The sequence below is a fragment of the Hippocampus bargibanti genome, linkage group LG14 (genome assembly GCF_051943395.1).
Source record: "Hippocampus bargibanti isolate YZ-2025 linkage group LG14, ASM5194339v1, whole genome shotgun sequence".
NCBI lineage: Eukaryota > Metazoa > Chordata > Actinopteri > Syngnathiformes > Syngnathidae > Hippocampus > Hippocampus bargibanti.
In genome coordinates this window covers 4,520,756-4,544,927 of record NC_142747.1, presented here as the reverse complement: position 1 = coordinate 4,544,927, position 24,172 = coordinate 4,520,756, and the positions used below count along the sequence as shown (strand labels likewise).

Genomic DNA, 24,172 nt, shown 5'->3' with positions numbered 1-24,172 from the left:
CCCCCCCCTCCTCCCGCGTCCACAACCGTCGTCATCCTCCTGCCAGACAGACCCTGCCCTTTCCTTTGCTTTCTGTGGCTCCTCTGTGCGCGTTTGGGACTGTCGGACCGGACTGCCGAATCGCACAATGGCCCGCTGGCTGCCATCGGGCCTGCGATGCTGACACCCCAGCTGCATTCGTCCGTTGCTGCTCCTTCTGCTGCTGGGATTTCATGTAAGTACCCCCACCCGACCGCCCCCAAGCTTCCCAGTTGAGACATAGCTGCTTTTGAGGCTTGCTTGTCATGGACTGCACTTCCAACCCGCTAGCTGCGAATGAATAATTGATATTTTGTGAACTGAAGTGAGGTCATCTGCTTTTCGTTTGTGTTAAACCCAAAAATGACCCCTCTCCCCCCAAAAAAAACAAAATTTTATGGCTTGTAAACATGGTGACAGGCTTCTTGAAGCAGGTGTGCCCCCTCTGTGCCGTCCGTTCAGTATGTGGTGTACATGTGAGTCAGCTTGTTTGCTATGTCACTGCTGTGCGTGTGTGTGTATGTGGAAGGGGGGGGGCGGTTGTTTTGCCATGCAGCAGCAGCAGACAGTGATGTTCCCTTTGAACGAAGGGATCATATTGTATCGATGAGCAGATCTTTGTGTCTGAAAGAGCCCCCGAATGTCATTTGCGATCTGAGGGAAGTTCCATTGTAGACCCCCAAGGGGAGATGATGCTCATCCGCCGCATCAGCAAAGCCCTTTTCTCTCAGAATCCGTCATTTGGTGATCGTGCAGAGGCGAGTGTTTCTCTGCAGCAGGATGAAATGTCGTCACGTAGGTGTGTGTGTGTGTGTGTGTGTGTGTGCGTGCGTGTGTGTGTGTGTGTGTGTGTGCGTGTGTGTGTGTGTGTGTGTGTGTGTGTGCGTGCGTGTGCGTGTGTGTGCGTGCGTCTGTATGTGCATGTGATGAGGTTGATCAGCATTTATTTTTGGAAGTGCCATCACCCGTTTCAAAACAGTGATAATCAAGATGGCGAACGCCTCGTCTTAGTTGGTCAGGGAGCATGGTGCCCAAGTGGTTTGCTCACCTACCCCTTTGAAATACGTACTATATATTGTAATAATATATTTCATTTATAATCACTTTTCAGAAGTCTTAAGGACACTTTACAGTCACAGGATAAGTTTTTCTGCGGGGGAGCAGTGGCAGTCCCCCTAAAAATAAAAATAAAATAAAAAAAACAGCCGGGTCAAACTGACCCAAACAGTGGATTGGTGTTATTATGACCCACATGTTTCCCCCAAATTGTTTTTAGAGTGGTATGCACGGTGGTCAGCTATAGTTACCACATCACAGTGCAGACTTCAATTCCTGCAGCGGCCTTCTGGTGTGGACTTTTCTGCGTGAATTTTCACCGGTGACTCTATTTTCCTCCCACATTCCCACAACATCCAATGTAGGTTGATTGAATGCTCTCAACTATTGCGAAGTGTGAATGTGAATTTCGGTTTCTCCATGTGTGCCATCTAATTGGCTGGCAATCCATTGCAAGTGTGCTGCGCCCGCTGCCCCATGACAGCCGAGATAAGCTCCGGTATGCCCGCCACCCTTGTGATGGGAATCGGATCAGATCATTGACAGTTGGATGGATAGATGGATGGATGCTTTTACAGTTATTTGTCCTCTTGAGTCTGAAAGTCTCTAAATCATAGGTGTCAAAGTTAAGGCCCGGGGACTAAATCAGGCCCGCCACATCATTTTATTCAGCCCACAAAAGCAAATCAAGCATGTCAAGTGCTAAAGTCCGAACCAAAATTTCAAATTTTAATTTGAAAACTGGTGATTCATTAATTTGTTGTGCCTTCTGTATGTAATATGTGGAGGAAATGAAACATTTTAATAGTTTTCCCAAATTCATAAGGGCCATAGAGAGGAAACTATAATGTTGCCCGCGTCAAAAAATTTGTTTGACACTGTTGCTCTAAATTGTCCATTGGATTGGATCGGATGTACCTTTATTCATCTCGCAGTGGAGACATTTACATTCCACAGCAGCAAAGTTATGAAAGGTAGTGGAAAGGAAAGAAAGTAGTAGAAAAACAAAATACAGGAGCTGCTGGAAAGGCAGCCACTTTCGCGGTGCCGTCTTGAAACAAAAAATAAACTAAATAACAAATAATATGACAACACAAAGACACAGATAGGCATTCATTCTTCAGCAATTGCTGTACCCTCTTTGTGACATGAAGCAGTCCATAACTGTTTTGAACGATTGTTTTTCGGATGTGGCACCCTAAAGTTAGCCTTTGTGATTCTTTTTGGAGGGAAAATGCAATCGAAACATGTCCAAAGTTTTGATGACGCCTGGTGGGATATGTTGTGATTAAGGGATTGACAGTTTGCAACCTCTTTTTTTATGAAATAATTTTGATTATGACGCTGTGTCTTCTTTAACCGCATAAGCTTATCAAAGTATTAGAAACATGCCTCCCACATCTTATGTTACGACGACAGTTGCAAAACAAAACGTAAGCCGTGTGATGCCGAGCCCTTCTCCACCTCGTGAATTATTTTAATGTGCTTCCTCATGTTGGTGCAGTTGGGCTAATTTATGAAAGCGTGAGATGAGGTGACGGGATGATTTGACTCTGTCTGCCTTCTCTTTTTGTTTTCTGGTGAAAGTGCTGACGAATCGCGTTTGTCAGGATTAGTCAAATGTGAACAAAGGTGACACGCGCACTTTTGGTCAGCAACTCTGCGATGTGAGTTACGTAACGTACTTTGGCCGCTGTTCGGATTGTTAAAGTCGAATTGAATTAAATAGAATAAAAGTGTGTGACTCCTTTTGTGTTTCCTGTCCCACTTATTGTATTTTAGCTTCTATTACCGCAACCCAAACCTCAGCGCTATCCCAACGCCAATCCTAAATTCAAATATGTCTGTGTAAGATCTCAGTCGTACAGGAGTGGTCCATCGATGAAAAGATTTCTTCAGCCGTCATCTGTACTTCTTTGCACCTAAAACCTAGCAACCACTCATTTGACGACAATGAGGTTAAAATCTTAGCGAAAGAATATAGATGGTTTGAAAGGGGAGTAAAAGAAGCGATTTTCATAAAACAGCTAAATCCTTTTTTAAACCGATATGGTTGTGTGAGGTTCAATTTGGATCGTTCGTACAACAGCCTACTTAGGCAAAATGGGATTAGGAATACTAATGAGGTGATACCGGTGGAAGTGGGGCAATCAAAGCCCATTTGTCATCCAGAGTAGGATCTCGTCTGAAGTGTTTTGCGGGATGAATGAAGTCCACGCGCCGATGGGTGTTTGCAGCCCTTCAATAAATGCCTTAACACTTAGCAACCGTTCACTTCAGAACCTCTGTGACAAGATTAGCTCATCAAAGCTGTCCTGATAGAAGTGGATGACTGACTGGGGAGGCCCTAGCAGGAAGAGAAGCATCACCGATGCTCATCTGTCACTCGTAAGCCATTGATGCGCCAAGTTGAAGCACACCGCATGTCGACGTCGTCTCGTTTTAATCTAGATGGCAGACATGCCCACCCCCTCCTTAAGAAGCATAAGTGCACTATCAGGTGAGAGTGGCGAGAGGATGAGCTCAATGAGTACTGATTTAATGGTGCAAAACAGTTTGAGATCAAGACAGTCCTCCTCGCCAGTAGTTGGCGATATAACTGTTGCAGTGTTGTCAGAATGAAAGATCATTGGTCACTTTTTTTGTGGAACTGAATTTTTACGGATCAAAAATAGGTCTTTGTACTCGGTATCAGTGAGTACTTTAGAATAATTTGTATTGGTGTGACTAGGTAGGTATTCAATATGCTCATCTCTCCATCGCTGATGTTTGAATGTGTGAACTGTTGGTTGAAAAGATTTTACCCTGGAAAAGCAGATGGAATTTGAAACTCTCACACTGGAAATCTGCGGATTCTGTAAATGTGTAGCTTTGCAGATCATATATCGATTTTAGATACAGTGGTACCTCGGTTCTCGAACGCCTCACTGTTCGAACAAATCGGTGTTCGAACAAAATATTCGAGATATTCTTGCTTCGGCGTTCGAACATCAATCGGTGTTCGAACGCCAATACGATGCGTGAGTATGTATGCGAGGGTGGGGAGCTGAGCGGCGCACGGGTGTATCGCTCTCTCCGTGACCAACTGTTGTCGCTAGCGGACGGGATGCGTTTTGCTCTAGCGTTTAATATACGTGTACGAAGAGTTTTAGCCCCTAATCATGCCTCAAAGAAAGTAAGTGCTGCTTAAAGTGACAAAAGAAAAGTAGTGCGTACAACTATTGCATTTAAGAAAGAAATAATCGCAAAATATGAAGGAGGTGTGCGAGTGTCTGATCTGGCGAGGGAATACAGCATGGCGAAATCTACGATCAGTACGATATTGAAGAATAAGGAGGCTGTGAAATCTAGTGATGTGACTGTGGGAGTGAGAGCAAGTGTCTTTGGATAGATATTTTAAGAGAAAAGAACATCCTGTAGCCGAGTCATCCGTAGCTTTCACGTTCCGAGCGAGATGACGGCAGCTGACTCGTCGGAACGTAGTGGAATGTTTGGGATCCCAAAGCAGACACGTACTAGCCAAGCAGGATGTTTATTCACAAATAAAAGAAAACACAGCGAGTAAGAAGGCAAGGGGTGATCCGACCCGCTTACTACGCCAAAAAGCAAATGGCACACGAGGGTGCAAAATTACGCAATCCCGGAAGATGACATAAATTTACGGGACGCAGGGAAAATACCTCGGACCGAGAGTCCTGGTACGGTGGCAAGTTGAGGCAATCATCCGGCATTGGCGAGGTGATCGCGAACCGTATAAATGCCCCGTGTCCGTGATTAGAGAATGACAGCGGGTGGAGAACGGCCGGGAGAGGCAGCCCGCCCCTCTCCTCCCCCCGCTGTCAACTCGCAAGTGACAGGAGCAAAGAGGTGGTTTCGGTGTTCGAAAAAATCGCTTTTCGAACAGGGTCCCGGAACGAATTATGGTCGAGAACCGAGGTACCACTGTATTTTGTTTTTTTTCTGTAGATTCTGTAGATGTTGAAGGTGTTGCAGACCAGTAGAATCGGTAGATTTTGTTAGATTCTGGGACAACTTCATCGACTGTGAAAGCACAAACCGTTTGGGCGTTTCAGTGTCTCCACAACATGCCTGCGTTCCAGTTGCTATTTTTAATATTTCAACTCACGTGGCCTCTTAGAGTTGAGAACATCTTATGCAGAACAAACGGCGTCCGTATCCGGACGAGTGGAAAACCGAGACGGAGTTTTTGTTCAAGAAAGATTCTCTCGCGTGGAAGGAACTGTGAAGCGTCCGGCTGTTGGGATAGAGGAAGGAAAGCGTGGGTGAGCGGGGGAGGGTGTAGTTAAGGGGAGGGGGTTGTGACGTAACTGCAAGTTAATGTGAAAGTGAATATGTGTGTGTGTGTGTGGGGGGGGGGGCTGTTAAGCATAAATGCATGCATGCGTCGAGTCTGAAAAATGGGCAATAGGTTCGACATAGCTGAATGCATCTACAAAAGAAAGAAAAGATGACGAGCTGTTGAGCTGAACTGGATTGTCGATGTGAGCTCTCGTTTTTGTTTCTGCAGAGAGAGACAGCTGCCTATGCCGACTCAATTTCTCTGCACCCACACACACCCCACTTTCTCCCTGGACCACGACTCGCAAGCTGGCAGACAGGTGGCACTATACGAAACTAAACTTCCAGCTCTGTATCCTGAAGAGGGAAGTCCAAGAATCTGCTATCAAGCATTTGCATGCAGATATGTGTGTGTGTATATGTATATATATATATATATATATATATATATATATATATTTTTTTATATATATATATATATATATATATATATATATATATATATATTTTTTAGGAAGGGCGGGGGGTTGAAAGCAATGGGTCGCATTGTGGAGTTCTGGTTTTGAGGCGGGCCTCTGCGAACAGCACGTGACACATGTTTTCTTCCTTTTATTGCTCATGGGTGTTTTTATGTTGGTCTTCAATGTAAGCCTTTCTTTCGTGCCGTGTTGCTGACGGCACAGATGTGTGCGCATGTCGGCGGTGCGTAATCCTCCCCGACCCTACTTGACCCGCTCACACGCAACACAGTGGACGCCCTCACAAACACGCTACGTATTTATGGTCGCCATGAAATCAGGGTAGGGAAAAGAGGGGTTGGCTTTGGCTTTGCGAGAATCATTTTTTAAAACACAACATAATAAGGTAAAAGTCAACAATGGCTGCCTTCATTTTGTTTTTGATTCAAATCATTGCATTGTACCGTACCTGCAAAATAACCCTGTGTGGGTTTTCTGTGTTTACTCTGATTTTCAAAACCGAGTGTCATTTTTAAGAAGGGTTGCAGCCTCAACGGAATGTCGCAAATAATTATTCATTTAAATATATTATTATTATAATGTACCATATTTTCCGCACCGTAGGGCGCACCTTAAGGCCTTCAATTATTTGCAAACTGGCCATGCACCATCCAATGCATAATACGGTGTGCCTTGTACATGGAAAAAGTTTGAAAATATGTCATTTTTTGAAGGTGCGCCTTATAGTCCGGAAAATATGGTAATTTATTCATCTAATGTGGTTCTAGAACAGTGGTTCTGAAACTGGGTTCGATCGAACCTTTGGGGTTCGGTGAGTCGGTCTGTGGGGTTCTGTGGATCCTCTGGCGCCGAGGTCCGCCCTTCAGTCTAGTCTGCAGTTAGTGGGCACAGTCATTGAAAGTATTTTGAGTTTGTGCACTGTATTGGTTTTGTTATTTAAACAAAGTGATACTAAGGCACAATTCATTTTGTGCACCATTAAAAAAACATTTTATTTTTTATTAAAGAAGGGTTCGGTGAATGAGCATATGAAACTGTGAAACTGATGAGATTCGGTGCCTCCAACAACATTAAGAACGACTGTTCTAGAATATTCATTAAAGGAACTAAAATCTATCACGCTTGTCGTCCGTTCCTTTTGCGGGTAGCGAACAAGACGGCCATCTAAGAACAGGCTGATACCGGAGCAAGGCTATCAAAGGGAGATGACTCATTTCACAAATCCTCCCCACCCCTCCCGGTGACCTCAATGACCTCGTCTCTCTGGGTCATCCGCACAGGTCCCCCTTTGGCCTAAAGCTGCGTGTCCATGGCCAAGCGTGAGAGCGGCGGAGGCGCCAGTCCGGTGGTGAGGCAGATTGACAAGCAGTTCCTGGTATGCAGCATCTGCCTGGACCGCTACCACAACCCCAAAGTACTGCCCTGCCTGCATACCTTCTGTGAGAGGTGCGCGCCATGCGCAACATTTGTTCGTTGAGTCTGTTTTAAATGAAGGTTTCTGGGGTTTGAATTTTCAAAACTTTGTGCCGATCTGTCGTGGTGAAGAAGGAGCTGAGAAGAAGAAGGAGCTGAGCCTTAGCTCCCGGATATAAGCGGCCCTGAGCTTTCTCTATTGGGTGTCCTGGCTCTCCCTTAGTGATAAGGTGAGAAGCTCAGTCATCCTGGAGAGGCTCAGAGTCGAGCCGCTTCTCCTCCGAACTGAGAGGAGCCAGATGAGGTGGCTCGGGCATCTGATTAGAATGCCTCCTGGACGCCTCCCTAGTGAGGCATTCCGCCCATGCCCCACTGGCAGAAAACCCCGGGGACGACCCAGGACCTACTGGAGAGACTATGTCACCCAGCTGGCCTGGTAACGCCTCGGGATCTGCCAGGAAACGCTGGAAGGAGAGGCTGGGGGTAGGGAAGTCTGGACTTCCCGGGTAAAGCTGCTACCGCCGCGACCCGACCCAAGCATTAGAGAATGGATGGATAGATTACAAGACGAGGCTGAGTGTCAAACAAGGCAAATGGCTTCAAGGTAGGTTAGGGCTTCCAATTGGGGTTTCAAGCCGGAGTCAGGCTTTCACATCAGGGCTAATATTCCACACAGTGTTTGGAGGCAAGGTTTGGTGTTTCAAATTGTGCTTTCAAACAAGAGATAGCGTTTGAAATGATGAGTCAAAATGAGGTTGAGGGTTTCATAGTAAATTTGGATGTCAGAGTTCCAACACCGAGTAAGGCTTTCATTTACCGTTTCAATACCGCGCTTGGACAATACAACTGACTTGGCGTCTCCCCCGCGGCTTGTAGATGCCTGCAGAACTACATCCCACCGCAGTCCCTGACGCTGTCGTGTCCAGTATGCCGGCAGACGTCCATCCTGCCCGAAAAGGGTGTAGCCGCCCTCCAGAACAACTTCTTCATTACCAACCTGATGGAGGTGTTGCAGCGGGACCCCGAGTGCAGCCGACCCGAGTCCTGCAACGTCGTGGAGTCGGCCAGCGCTGCTACTGCCTGCCAGCCGCTGTCCTGCCCCAACCACGAGGGCAAGGTGAGTTTTGAACTACCCACCTGCCGCCGCATATCAGATTCATGACTGGAATACAATCACATCGACCAAACGTATCAGTGGAGCGTGGAATCTGTCCTTTTGGCGACTTGCGTGAGGCCACAACTTAGACCGTTTCTTACCGAGTCTAAAGTCTCCTTTAAACCCTCCAATTTTTCATCCAATTAATGATACGTTTTCCTCCAATGGTACTTCCTCTTCAAACAAGCACAACTTGAATCTTTCCCGTGCCTTTGCGCCACCTGCAGGTAATGGAGTTCTACTGCGAGTCGTGTGAGACGGCCATGTGTCTGGAGTGCACAGAAGGCGAGCACAGGGAGCATGTGACAGTGCCGCTGAGAGACGTTCTGGAACAACACAAGTCGGCGCTCAAGAACCAGCTGGACACCGTCCGCAACAGGTCGCCAATCAATTTGTTGTGATTGGGAGATTTGACTTCATTTTCAGTTTTCATGGAATTCGGGTCTCATTTTAAAAATGTAAAGATTTCTTCATCTTTGTTTGCATGGCAGACTTCCCCAGCTGACAGCGGCCATTGAGCTCGTCAACGAGATCTCCAAGCAACTGATGGAACGCAAGCACGGCGCTGTGACGGAAATCAACACCACCTTTGATGAGTTGGAGAAAGCCCTGCGCCAGCGCAAGAGTGCCCTGGTCGCCGAGGTGGACAATATCTGCAGCGCCAAGCAGAAGGTCAGGCCATGTTTGCTCGCCGCTCGTGTTTCTCCCACCCAACCCCGATCTCGTACTAACATGGTATGGACGTGGTGGTGGTTGTCATTGTCTCGTTCAGGTGCTGCAAGCCCAGCTGACGTCGTTACTGCAGGGAAAAGAGAACATCCAGAGCAGCTGCGACTTCACCGAGCAGGCCCTGAGCCACGGCAGCGCCACTGAGGTCCTCTTGGTCCAGAAGCAGATGGGCGAGCGAGTCAGCGCCCTGGCACGCCACACCTTCCCCGAGTGCCCCCATGAAAACGGCCACCTGGGGTGTCAGGTGGAGACGGAGGGCCTGCGGCGCTCCATCCAGAACCTGGGTGTCCTGATCACCACGGGGGCGGTGGGCCACACCAGCGTGGCCACTGGCGAGGGCCTACGGCACGCGCTGGTGGGCCAGCACACCACCGTCACAGTCACCACCAAGGACAAGGATGGCGAGCTGGTCAAGACGGGCAATGCTACCTTGCGTGCCCACATTGTGTCGGTGGAGGGGGTCACGACTGAGGCCGAGGTGACCGACAACAAAAACGGCACCTACGAGGTAGGCTACACGGCCCGCGCTGAGGGCGAGTTCGCCTTCTCGCTGCTGCTGTACGAGCGCCCCATCCGGGGCAGCCCATACCGCCTGCGTGCCGTCAAGCCCTCCGACGTGCTGCAGTCGCCCGATGACGTCAAAAGGCGGGTCAAGTCGCCCAGTGGCGGTGGCGGCGGAGGCCACGTGCGTCAGAAGGCCGTCAGGAGACCCTCCAGTATGTACAGCGCCACCAAGAAGAAGGAGAACCCCATTGAGGACGAGCTCATCTACAGAGTTGGTAAGGCCGAGTGATGAGGGGGGTGTCAGTGGGGTCGCAAATTTCCTTACCCATCACAATAAATGCTTATCAGGTTTTTTTTTCAGGAACGAGAGGACGTGACAAAGGGGAATTCACAAACCTTCAAGGCATCTCAACCTCTGGCAATGGTCGCATAGTGGTGGCAGACAGCAACAACCAGTCCATACAGGTCTCGCACGCACATATGCGGCACTTCTTCTTCTTCTTCTTCTTTTCTGATTCAGAATTAGAATCATCTTTATTGGCCAAGTGTGTAAAACACACAAGGAATTTGTCTCTGGTAGAACACGCTGCTCTAGTATCATCATTAAAAAAAAACATGACAAAAAAGGATGGAAGGAAGTCCCTAAATGAAAGTGGTAGCACTGAAGAACACCTGTGAGACAATGTGCAACGTATCAAGCAGTACTAAAGTGATCAGTGGTAGAAATAAAGACAATTACAATTGTACAGTTGGTGCATAAAATCAGCAAACCGTTTTGAAGTGATCAGTTGCTGTATTTGTAGTACAAAAAGTGTGCAATTATGTAGATGAGCGCCTTAAAGTTTCTGGTGATAGATATTATATAGGTCAGTAACAGTGGTTCAAGTGAGTACATAGCTAGAGCTACAATGATTATGATTGGATGCTCTTCCACAAGTTTGTGCAAAATTGCAAAGAGGCGCTATACACTTATATTTGGGTTACACTTATGTTGGTTTACAGAGTTAATGGCTAGGGGAAACAAGAAGTTTAAATGTCTGCTGGATTTGGTGCGCATGGATCGGTCACGGCTGACTAAAGGGAATAGCTGGAAAAGGTCGTGGGCAGGGTCCGGAGGGTCTAGTACAGACATGGGCAAACTACGGCCCGCGGGCCACATACGGCCCCTTAGGCTTTTTAATCCGGCCCGCCGAACTTGCCCAAATTATAGTAAAAACAGTTTCTGAAACTCATGACAAAAAATTAGTGGACAACAGGGAAGTTAACTGAAAAGTTGCCTGCCCCATTTTTTCACAACTTGAAGCACAATGAGACAACCAATCACATTAAAAAACATTGCCACCAACCATGAAGTTTTTTTTTTTTAATGAAGAATGCACCTACTACAAATGCTACCTTGCTTAATTTACGGTAAATGTGCATGGCCGTAGATTTTGCTGCAGTAGTCGATTGTCATTGAGGTGCACAATGCAACGTTTGCATTGCTTCCTAAGAGCCACGAAGCCCCTTTCATAAGTCTCACGTACACTTCACAGTCACGGTTTAATGTAAATTTACGTTTTGTAGCGTCACATATGTTGTTAGCTTCTTTTGAATCTTTCTTCTGGGCTGAGGTTCGGTGCATCTATTTTGGAAAATGACATGCAATTGCACGACTTTATAACACTTGATAAAGTCCGGACGAAAGAAGCAGGCTTCTGATTGGCTGCCGTGCCGAGTATGCAAATTTCAACTGCAGGTAGCCTATGTCTGTGTGCTCGGCGACGGTACACGTGTATTGTTTGCGCGTGAAGGCGAGGGTGTCAGTGGAGAGTTTGTTGAGCGCGCGGTCAGGACAAACCATCTATGATTTGGCGGAATTTAACACAAGTAGGTATTATTGAGCTTGAATATTTCGTTGTGTAATAATATGTTTTGAATGTTGAAAGTGATTCAATTTTTCAATAAATGTTGATTTCTTTGCCCCTTCAATGAAAACTTATTAAAAACAGACGCAATCTTGATAAATTACAGTGCATGTTATTTTAATCTACAGTAAAGTCTCGTTATATCGATATCGGATATATCGATAGTCCCGGTTATATCGATACTATTTCTATGCACGCACGGAGAAAATTACATGCAAACAGGGTCGGATATATCGATAGTCCTGGTTACATCGATATTTTTTCGGACTCCCTTGAATATCGATATAACGAGACTTTACTGTATTTCCATTTCCTTCTCCAAGTATCTGCGAAATAGTATGTAAACGCCATATTCCTTGAGACAAATTTATTAACTGATCAGGGATATTTTTCACATTTGAAAGACAGTTACTAAATTGTGTTGTAGTATTCTTACTGTGCTATGCGGTTTGTACACACTACATTTAAAGGACAACCATTTTTTTTGTTTCCCACTGACATCAGAAAAACGTTTTATAGCATCTAAAATACCCAAATCAGGCAGGCTGATATTTTTAGTTAAATGAAAAACACCAATAAAAATGATTTCAAAATGAATCCGGAAATGGCCAATTTCAGAAGGTCCCACCCCCTTGTTCGTGACGTCATGCCAAGACGTCTTGCCTTGCTCGAGAATCAAAACAATGGCTTCAGATTCGGAGAAGATGTTTTCTTGTTATTCATCCAGTTATGAATATAATTCAAATAGTTCTGAAGAGGAAAGCATAAATGTTTGCAATTGATTCAAGGAGTCCTCCCATATCAATTCGAGACGTCAATGACAGCAATGTAGCACCGGTTGGAAATGGGCTGATTTGTCATCTGGGAATTTGTGTCAGCGAATATCAAATAGTTGTCTTGGTGCAACACACAACGATTCACCATGGCGTTATTTATGTGTAAGTCTTAAAACGTAAACTATAGCTCTATGCTGTGGAATCTTTGTAAAATACGCTCAGTCGAAGTCATTTGAAGTGATTTTATAAATTATGGACATAACTTGTCAGGAGGCGTCGGTTGTCCTTTAATGCTTTAGGTTTAGTATTTCCGGCCCAAACACTCCCTCCAAATGCTCCTGGCCCGGCCCCTCTGTCAAATTTTAGAACCCAATGCGGCCCGCGAGCAATGTGCAAGTCCCCAAGAGTTGGTAGGGCGGTGCCAATGGGTTTTTACACTGTCCTAACTGTCCATTGAAGTCATATTTTGTCCATTTTTGTTGTAGTTCCGAACCATACCGCGATGGAAGAACACAGGATTGATTTGATGATAGCCGTGTAGAAATCTCGCAGCACCTCTTGTGGCAGGCAATTCTTCTTCAACAGCCTCGGGAAGTACATTTTCTGTTGGGCCTTTCTCAGGATGGAGTTGGTGTTGACCTCCTACTTCATGCCCTGGTAGACACTGGCTCCCAGCAACTTGTAGGTCCCACGGTTGACTTAGGGCTGTTGGAGAGTGTGAGGGGCAACTGTGGTGCTGGATGTTTCCTGAAGTCCACGAACATTTCTACCTTCTTGAGCGTCGTCTTCAGCTCTAGGTTGTGTCGGCGGCATCAGAGCTGCAGCTGCTCCACTTGTTGTACTCAGACTCGTCACCGTCTTAAATGAAACCGATGACCCTGGTATGACTGATACAGTAAAGTCTCATTATATCGATATTCTCGGGAGTTAGAAAAAATGTCGATCTAACCGTACTGTCGATATATCCGTCCTGCGCCGAACTGCATTAAAAAAGGGGGGGGGGGGGCAACATGTAAATGGGGGATTTTTGATATGGCATGTCATTTTATCATTGGGTTCATGGATTGCGTATCTAACATGCTTTTTCTACAGTAGTGAAGTGAAAAATAAATTTGTGCATATTTGTGCGTATTCCCTTTCAAAAATGCAACCAATGCAAAATCCTCACGTTCTATTCACACGAAACCACGAAAAAAAATGATTGTTGCAAGCGATAAAGATATCTGAATGCTACACAATTAAATACATGGATGAAAAACCAAAACTGCAATGTTTACATTACTTAGGTTGATGAAGTATGTTTGGTCCGAGAACCGTGTTGCGCCCAAAAGCCGCCATAAGAGGGGATCTAAGCGCCATATAAGAAACGGAGGTGGCCATAGGAGCTTGCCATTTTGTGCCTCTTTTTTTGGGTGAGAGATGTTCCCCCAATGTTGCCTCAAAATGGCACATATAATTCTTTAATCGATTGTAAACATGTATGCCATTGTTGTCGCCATTGTTGAAGACGGTAGAAAATGTCGTCTGCTACACACGAGCTGGCGTCTGAAAATGAAAATGGCGTACAAACTGTCACGTAACAAACTCACGTGACCAAGTCACGTAACCAAGTCAACCAATGGCGCGACCGATACAGATTTTGATAATGGTGGTACTGTATAGAAACCCCTAAGCAAATATCGATTCACCGTAAGTATCTTTTGTATCGATATAAACATAGCAAAATGGCCGGCGGAAGATGGAAAAAGAGCACCGTAGTAACAGGATTATCGTAAAAACCACAAATCGTACTAAGCGGAACTAATTATACATAAAAAGACTAGAAATGTGCACGGGAAATGAAAATAGTGTCGTAATAAGCAGTATTATCAAAATAAACGATATCAATATAACGAGACTTTTCTGTAATTTGTTATTGCTTTCAGGCCATTCCACACTGTTGCAGAGTCGTTAGCAGCGATCTGTTTTTTAAGTCTCTCAGCATACATTCTTTGCAATGTAAATTTCTTCTGTCAGTTGGTTTCCGGCGTGTTTGTGTAAAGTGCTTGATGTCCGCTTCGAAATGCGCCCTCGTTCTCTTTCCTAAACTGCCCAAGTTTAGGAGTGAACCATGGCTTGTTATTGTTGTAGGAGTGGACGAACTTTCGGCTTTTCCCTTCAAGGGGTGCCACAGCGAATCAGTGTCCTAAAACTAACCCTGTTTTGTGCATCCTTTTCTCTCAAACCAGCTACCTTCATGTCCTCTTTGACAACATTCATAAAACTCCACTTTGGCCTTCTTTTTGGATCTCCTGCCTGGCAGTTCAAGGCTCAGCATCCATCTTCCATTATATTCACTCTCCTTTGGACATTTCCAAACCATCTCATTCTGGCCTCTGACTTTTTATCCAAAACCTGTAATATGAGTTGTCCCTCTGATATACTCTTTCCCAATCCTATCCAACCTGGTCACTCCCAAAGAAAACCTCAACAGCTTCCTCTCTGCTACCTCCAGCTCAGCTTCTTGTCTTTTCTTTGATGGCATTGTCTCTCGTCCAAATATCACGACTCGTCTCACCACCGTTTTATACACTTTTCCTTTCATCTTAGCAGAAACTCTTCTATCACACATCACACCTGACATTTTTCTCCAGCCGTTCCAGCCTGCCTGGACACGCTTCTTCACCTCTTTTCCGCACTCTCCATTAGTCTGGACAGTTGACCCCACATAAACACCACATACACTCAAACTACCTTTAGTTATTGCAAAATACTATTTTATGTTCGGATTTGTCAATTAATATGTGACATTAGCTTTCAGAGTTAAACTTGAGCGCTTCCGGCGCTGCCAGCACTGCTCACTCTGCTCGCGCTCATCGTGCTGTGCATGGGGCGTACAAGGACAATGTCGATGAAATTCATTAATTTTTTTGCATTGTTAGTGAATTAGCGATTGATCGTAATTACAGGACAAAGTCATGTTGAAAGCAACATTTTTGGTGCCACTAAACGAGTCAAGTTAGCTTTTTATCCGCAACAGTCTGCCAGGAACAACTTCACAATAAAAGCATTTGAGGTATTCATGCGAATAGGTTATTTGTGTTTGATGTGAGATGAGAGTGTTCAAACAAGGGTTAGGGTTTGAAAGTAGGTCTAAACTAGGTCTAAGGTCTTTTTCAATTAAGGTTTCCAACTAATGTTGGGATTTCAAAGTAGAGTTTCAAAATTTGCTTCGAGTTTCACACTTTGGTTACGGTTTTGAAGTAGGGCTTAGGGTTTCAACATATGGTTAGGGTATCAAATAGAGTTTGGGTTTACAACTCGGGTTTCAAAGTAGAATTTCAAATTAGCTTTCATGTTTTAATGTCAGGTTTCAAAATAGGACGAGGCATTCCAAAATCTGACACACAATGCTCTAGAACTAAAACTATTACTCAAACCAATCAAAACTTAAGTAAAACAAAGCACTTTAAAAATAAAATATAATAAAAACGAATCAACTTGCCGAAAAGTCGACCTGAAACTAAATCAAAAGTCAAAATGGAATAAAATTGCATACTTTTTCACCCTGACAAACACACAGAAAAACAACAACACGGATGCCACACGCCAACCAAACAATGCAAGTTGTGACACGACAGTCTCTTTTTCAGGTGTTCTCCAACGACGGCCAGTTCAAGATGCGCTTTGGGGTCCGAGGTCGCTCCCCGGGGCAGCTGCAGCGACCCACTGGGGTTACAGTGGACATGAACGGTGACATCATCGTGGCTGACTACGACAACAGATGGATCAGCATCTTCTCCTCGGACGGCAAGTTCAAGGTCAGTCAACAAAACAAGAAAACGGCACCAGGACGTCAAGTATGTCATTACCTACAGACGCCACGAGATGGGAGCAAAACATTTTTTGTTAGACATGGCTGAACGATGCCCCTCCCCCACTCAATGAATAATTTTCATCATAACTTGATGACCAAAACTACCATATTGCCATATATCAGAACAAAATCGGAGCCGGTCGGTTGATGGGACCGAAAGGTGTGGCCGTGGACAAGAACGGACACATCATCACCGTGGACAACAAAGCCTGCTGCGTCTTCATCTTCCAGGCCAATGGAAAGCTGGTCACAAAGTTTGGAGCCAAGGGAACGTCCGACAGACATTTTGCAGGTAGCCGTCATCGCCTTCTTGGCATGAGTGGGTTTATTTCAGAGTCAAAAGTCGATCTGTTCTAAGAGATATATTCCAGATAATGTTTGGATGTTTTTCTCAACAAAACTTGCTTGTTTACTGGAGCAGGCTAGCGGGGTCTCTAAATGCCTAGATAGCTAGCAAACTAGATATCTGTCAACAGTTTTTGCTAATACGTGCTATGTTTTCTCTCTTTGCAAGACAAAGGCGGTGCCAATGTTGCACTTGAACAAAAGCTGAGTAAATCAGGCCCAATGTTCAGTGAGTACATAAAAAATAATCATTCTTTGCTAGCGAGACCTACATTGTTGCTAGACCATTGTCTGTTTCCTTGTTTCTTCCTGTAGGCCCTCATTTTGTGGCAGTCAACAACAAGAATGAGATTGTTGTGACTGACTTTCACAACCATTCCGTGAAGGTACAGATTAATGAAATTATTTATACTGGTGCTTTTTGTTCACCGTGTTGTAATGCCACACGTTCTACTTCAGGTATACAACGCAGACGGGGAGTTCCTTTTCAAATTCGGCTCACACGGTGAAGGAAATGGTCAATTCAATGCACCCACGGGCGTGGCCGTCGACTCCAATGGGAACATCATTGTGGCCGACTGGGGCAATAGTCGCATCCAGGTTGAAAAAAAACGTATTCATAATATGACAACAATTGCAGAATGTCAGAGATATTCGATCGGACACTGTGGACAAAGGCTCGAACACAGGAAGATTGTCTTTTACTGCTCGCAGGGGGTGTAGCCATTCAAGATAGACGCCCAAATTCTGCAGCCCTCTGCCAAGCTATTTGTACAGAGTAAATGCAAATTTAAGTGATACATTACTAAAACATAGTTTTCTTGATTTGAATACCATACCCCTAGACCACCCAAGCACCAAGAGCTATAAACAATAGAGCATAGACATTTTCATTGGTTGTCTTTCCCTGAACTCAGGTAATGAGCTCTTCCTGTGAGGGAGTTTCAAATCCTAAATTTTTCCTTTAAATGAGTTTCTCAGTCCTAAATTCTGTTCAAGGCCAGATCTCCCAGATGAAGATGACAGGTTAACAGGCTGTGTCTGTTTACTTCAGATTGACCCCCAGATGTTCTGTGCTTCCATTGTGTATTGTAGTCACCCATGTTCAACCAACTACGCATATAATAGCATGAAACTTTAAAATATGATAACTTCTATTCTGTCTCATCTCTATCTTCTTCTTTTCCTTTTGGCTTTTCCCCTCAGGGGTCGCCACAGCGAATCAATGTCCTCCATCTATCCCAGTTTTGTGCATCCTCTTCTCTCACACCAGCTACCTTCATGTCCTCTTTGACCACATCCATAAACCTCCTCTTCGGTCTTCCTCTCGGTCTCCTGCCTGGCAGTTCAAGGCTCAGCATCCTTCTCCCTATATAGTCACTCTCTCTCCTCTGGACATTGTTAGGTTAGAAATATTACAAGCTAATCTTAGAGTTAACAGTTACATTTAATCTTTTAATAATTTTGAACGGAATAAAATATTTACCTTATTGCGCAACGTTTTAACCTAACAATTGGCACATTCGTTGTGAGAGGGATGACCAAAAAACCGTCAAGTTCCTCACAGATAATTTAATTCCTAACAATTCCAAATCAGGAAGAGAGACAAAAGACGAAGACTGACACTGAGGAGCCCAGATTTAAAGGTGTACCACATGCATATTCAAATGTGGCCCACACAAAGAAATCAAGTTCCCATTGGGTCCTTCTGGGATCTGGTTCACGTGTCTGCTCGCAAGGTAGTTCCCCGACTTCCAGGCGGGGTGCAAGGTAGATCAAAAGTTGTGTCCTGCCGAGTTAGTGTTTGGTCAGTTGCTTTCATCTGTGTTGTCCAGCATTGGGTTCTGTTGTCATTTCACACTTCCTTTGTGTCTGCCAGCCGGCTCCCCTTAGATCTTCTGGCACCTGAAACATATGTCTCCAACCAAACTCCACCTCTTTGTTCTGTTATCTACCGATTACAAGCAAAGCTATATTTATACTGATCAAACTTGCTATTTTAATGTTTTATCCTGAGCAATGTTTAAATTAGCTAAATAAATGTATCTATTTCCTTCAACATGTAAAACCATCTCAGTCTGGCCTCTCTGACTTTCTCTCCAAAGCCTCTAATATGAGAGGTGCCTCTAATGTACTCATTCCTGATCCTATCCAACCTGGTCACTCCCAAAGAAAACCTCAACATCTTCAGCTCTGGTACCTCCAGCTCTGCTTCCTGTCTTTTCTTCAGTGGCACTGTCTCCAGTCCAAACATCATGGCTGGTCTGACCACTGTTTTATACACTTTTCCTTTCATCCTAGCTGAAACCCTTCTATCACACATCACACCTAACATTTTTCTCCAGCCACTCCAGCCTGCCTGGACACGCTTCTTCACCTCTTTTTCACACTCTCCATTGCTCTGGACAGTTCTCTGTTCTCATCTCTATCACAGAACAATAAAAAAACTGTTGAAAAAGTATTCCTAATATGGCAACAATTGCAGAACAATAAAAAAACTGTCTCAGATGACAGTATTTTATATTTGAAGTAGTCATAGAAGAAGTATAGTTCTACCTTGTTTGTCTCTACTGTATTAAACGTACTCCCGGAGGCCAAGGTGGGCGCTGCAGAAGGAGGAGCACAACGAATTGAATAGCAGCATAAAATCAAGTCTAATTAAATTAAATGTAAATTCCATCAATTATGTTGGTACTCTGTGTTTTCCAATCTGTATTGAATTATACTCGAAAAAATAATAATTGAATCAAAAAAAAATAATTTAGAGAGGTGTGTATTTTTTTTAAATAAATAGATCTGACACTACATGCTCTGTTCCAAACCAGGTGTTCGACAGCTCGGGCTCCTTCTTGTCCTACATCAACACGACGGCGGACCCCCTGTATGGCCCACAAGGCTTGGCCCTCACGTCGGATGGCCACGTGGCCGTAGCCGACTCGGGCAACCACTGCTTCAAGGTCTATCGCTACCTACAGTAAAATGCCAACGCCACAAGGAGTCTGCAGGGTGCAATAAAACCTTAAGTCTCACACGTCAGCCATGAGGCTCACGCTGTGTGCGCAAGGAATTGGAAAAAAAAACTAAAAGAAAACCTCTAAGTTTGGTGATTTAGCTGCCGGCAAGGAGCAAATGGCGGCTTTGCAGATAGCTTGCTAGATTCAAGTATTAAATGAGCCATAATTATGTCCAAAAGCATGCCATTTGATTTCATCTCCATAATGACACGTAATGTGGTTCATTTATCCACCCAGTACTGGGGCCACACTCAAAGGAAAATAAATAGTCAACTACAACAAAAACAACAGAACAATTAAAAAGAAGCAAAAACTAAGAAAACAAAATGCAAATATACGAATAGATAAGGAAAAAAAACAACATGCACGATTTTGAGAAATTGGATTTAAGTAGCAAGAATGCAAACAAAAATCAATGTGTAATTCTGGTTATTTTTATTTATTTCATCATGGGAGTGGGATTGGGGGTGCAAAAAGTGATTAGAAAAGAATTGGTTCTTTTTTGTTCTTGTAATTATACTCTAAACCAGACATGTCCAGCTCCAGGCCTGTAGGGCTATTGTCCTACCTGTTTTCCATCTGACCGGGCTGCAACACACCTGATTCAGATGATCAGCTCATCAACCAGCTCTGAAGCAGCATAAAAACGGTCCTGATGATTTGAATCAGGTACGTTGCTCCAGGGAGAGCTGGCAAATAGATAGGACAGCGGCCCTTGAGGACCGACTTTGGACATCCCTGCTCTGAAGGTTAGAAAAATAAAAGTTATGTTTTCAAGGGGGAAAAAAATAAAACAATACAGAATATTAAGTGGAAAAAACATGAATGAAATGACCAGGAGTTGAAAAAGTGAAACAAAAAGCCACATTAGCATCAATCTGGAAAATAATATTACAAAATAATACATTTTCTTCGAGAAAACTGCCAAATCATATCTTGTGAAATTACATATCACAGGAAATGACCCTGACGATTGTACGTTAATGCTAATATTTTATCTTTAAAGATTAGATTTCTTTTGTTGTAACATCTCAAAACAATTCGTATAAGATGGCACTTTTTTCTTGTAACTTGACAAAAGATAACGATACATGCAAATTACAAATCTATTGTTTAGATACATTTTCTTTTTTGAAATTATCCATATGCTATTTCCATCTCACCCCAAAAAAGTACAATGTTTACATTTTCCCTTGTAGTTGTAAAACAATGTTTCTCTCGAGCTTGCAACATTCTACGTAATTCGTAAATTGTCTAACGTCTCTTCAGGGTCAAAAAGTCTTATCCGTTGTAATTCCTTGACTTGATTTGTTTTCCTTTTAAGTGTGCCTCTCTTACTCACCTGTAGTTTTTTTTTTCCTTTTCACTGCTTAGCGTGAAACAAGGCAAGCGCCAAAACACGATCCATGCATCCATTTGCTGTATGTACTGAGTGTATATAGCTAACGAAATGTGAATTATTGTGTATACTCGACCGCGATGATGACGACAAAAGCGTGTGTGTGGCGGCGGTGACGACACTGAAGGGCAGCTGTTTTCACGCAGATGCATGCTTTTCAAAATGTGCTTGACCAACATGCACTTAAAGAATATTTATTGCCATTCAAGCAGCACAGGAATTGTTTTTGCTCATCACTTTGGTTTTGTAAGACTTTAAACGACCAGGGGGAGCAACAGGGAAGGGAAGATAATTTATTTGATGTTATACGCTAGCTGTATTTTTACACCTTATTATTATTTTTTGAGTGAATGTTCTTTTTTTTCTGTGGTATTTTGCTCTTTTCCCTCTGGCCATTTTACCCGAGAAAAGAAAAACAAAAATATTGTGATCATGTGAAATACATTTGGCAAGGACTGACATAGTGATCTAGTTCATAAGTAGATACAAAAAATATCAGTACATAAATTCTTGCAAGTAGATGTTAATTTCTATTTAAATTATGTCTCTCTCTCTCTCTCTCTCTCTCTCTCTCTCTCTCTCTCTCTCTCTCTCTCTCTCTCTCTCTCTCTCTCTCTCTCTCTCTCTCTCTCTCATACTGTATATATATATATATATATATATATATATATATATATATATATATATATATATATATATATATATATATATATATAATATCTCATTTTCAGTACCGCTTATTCCTCATTAGGGTCGCGTGGGTTGCTGGAGCCTATCTCAGCTGTCTTCGGGCACGAGGCGGGGGACACCCTGAATTGGTTGCCAGCCAATCGCAGGGCACACAAAGACGTACAACTGTCACTCTCACACTCACACCTAGCGACAATTTGGAGTGGTCAATCTGCCTGCCATGCATGTTTTTGGAGTGTGGAGGACCCGGAGAAAACCCACGCGGGTTCGGGGAGAACACGCAAACTCCACACAGGGATGCCGGGACGCGAACCGGCGACTATCTCTCTCTCTCTCTCTCTCTCTCTCTCTCTCTCTCTCTCTCTCTCTCTCTCTCTCTCTCTCTCTCTCTCTCTCTCTCTCTCTCTCTCTCTCTCTCTCTCTCTCTCTCTCTCTCTCTCTCTCTCTCTCTCTCTCTCTCTCTCTATATATATATGTTTTTATTACCAATTATCAAACGATGATGATTATAATACTGAACGATGATTTTCTGCTTTTCGGCTCCATGCCATCTTTGTCGTGCCTCCTCTTCCTCCTCCTCGCTATAGCTCCCCCTGTCGGTGATTGTGTGCCAACACTCGTTGAGTTCATCGCCAACACTCGTTGAGTTCATCAAATGAATATATTTTTAAAATGCTCATTATTTGCAGCTGTGACCTAACTATGAAGCATTTCATTATTGTGATATATTTATATATGTTAATCTTACACACTAACGCACACACAAACAAGCACTCGCGTACGCAAACATACACACACACGCCACTAGACAATACCTGGTTTGGTTTCTAGAAATATGCACTGGTAATAAAAGCACATGGTTACATGAACACCTGTGTGTGTGTGTGTGTGTGTGTGTGTGTGTGTGTGTGTGTGTGTGTGTGTGTGTGTGTGTGTGTGTGTGTGTGTGTGTGTGTGTGTGCTTGCGCGTGCATGTTCTTGTCTTTTTTTATTTATTTATATTTTTACAGTTCGTTTTTCTGCTAAAAAGGTTTACTGTACATGGCAGGTTTTTAGGGGGTATTTAGTGAGGGGCTAAAAACGCCCAATTACATGTATATAAATTTTTTCAGCCAAATTGCCATGCAATACATTGTTGTTTTTTCGGATTAAAAACGTCTTACATTGTTTTTTTCGGGTCAAAAACGGCTTACTCTACTGTACAGTCTTTTTTTGGGAGGAATGTCAAAAATGCCAAATATGGCCCGCCGCATCATTTTATTCGCCCACGAAAGCTAATCAAGCATGTCAAGTGCTATAATGTTTGCTAAAGTCTGTTGCATGTAAACAATAACAGTCATTAATCTTGACTTCAGATGTGAAAACTAGTTATTTATTGTTAATACTATGTGGAGATGAAAAATTCTCTCGTTTCCCCAAATTCATCACGGCCCTCGAGAGGAAACCGTCACTACAATGTGGCCCGCATCAAAAAATGACTTTGACACGCCTGCTATACTGTACATGGTCGTATTTTACAGGCCAAAAACGCCTTACTATACACCATGTTTTTTTTTTCAGGCTAAAAACGTCTTACTTCGTTTTAGATTTTAACATTTTGGCAAGTGGCACTTTCAAAATTGGACAACTGATTGAAAATGATGGTACAGGGATTACATTATATCAGGGGCTCGAGGGCGCTGATGCCCTGTCAGGAATTTGATTTGTGTGATTTATAGATGATCACGTCTAACTGCATAAATGAAAAGACACAGCATGTACCTCCAAAAATGTTGAAAAAGTATTCATTTGCAGACCAGTGCTGTGTGGTCTATGTTACAAATACAAGTACATACTGAATGCGTCTCCCCCGAGCCCCATTTGTTTTATTCTGAACAACCATTCCCCAAAACATCAACATGGTATACAGTATCCCCAAGTACTATGTCAACGTATATACATACGTACATGTGCATAAAATAGTTCACTCCGAGCATTAGAGGACATAAACAAAGCACAATACAACACGGACTGTGAGGATTAGTAGCAGGTTGTCCAGTAGAAAAAAATAAAAGAACCTACATCAAAATGTAAAATATGAAAATTGCATAGATGTCCTTTTCCCTCAGCATAAAATCCCAGAAGCATTTGATACGATAAAAAAATAAGTGACATGCACACAGCAGAAAGAGGTCATCCACTAAGAGACGAATTCAATCAAGTTTGAAGGCATTTTGGACCATTCGTAGCGTGAAGTAATAAATACACGATGCAACGGAAACAAAAGTAGCAAATGCACATCCAAAAACAGGACTGAAAGTGAATGTGCTTCAAGTAGATGGTGGAACACAAACAAAAAGCTCTTGATGCGTAGTTTTCGTCTTTGTTTTTTTTTTTTAATTCTTCAAATATGAGGCACTTGCAAAATAACGCAGGAGTGCGAAAGACACCCGGGAAAAAAATCTGCAATTCTCTTTCTTTGTCACTTACACACATACACACACACACACACACACTATTTTTTTATTTCATTTTCCATGCCCGATTTCTAG

At 43.6% G+C, this 24,172-nt stretch overlaps 1 protein-coding gene across 1 annotated transcript; it reads left to right on the top strand.

The window, feature by feature from the left end:
* Positions 1-34: 34 nt before the first annotated feature.
* LOC148888048 (tripartite motif-containing protein 3-like) lies at positions 35-21,410 on the top strand. The gene is made up of 13 exons (XM_089013695.1): positions 35-214; positions 7,133-7,298; positions 8,142-8,382; positions 8,649-8,800; positions 8,913-9,093; positions 9,194-9,929; positions 10,016-10,119; positions 15,970-16,137; positions 16,317-16,485; positions 16,708-16,767; positions 16,854-16,924; positions 16,998-17,138; positions 19,364-21,410. The coding sequence occupies exons 2-13, from the start codon at positions 7,162-7,164 to the stop codon at positions 19,514-19,516; spliced, it is 2,313 nt and encodes a 770-aa protein (XP_088869821.1). The 5' UTR covers positions 35-214; positions 7,133-7,161; the 3' UTR covers positions 19,517-21,410.
* Positions 21,411-24,172: the final 2,762 nt, after the last annotated feature.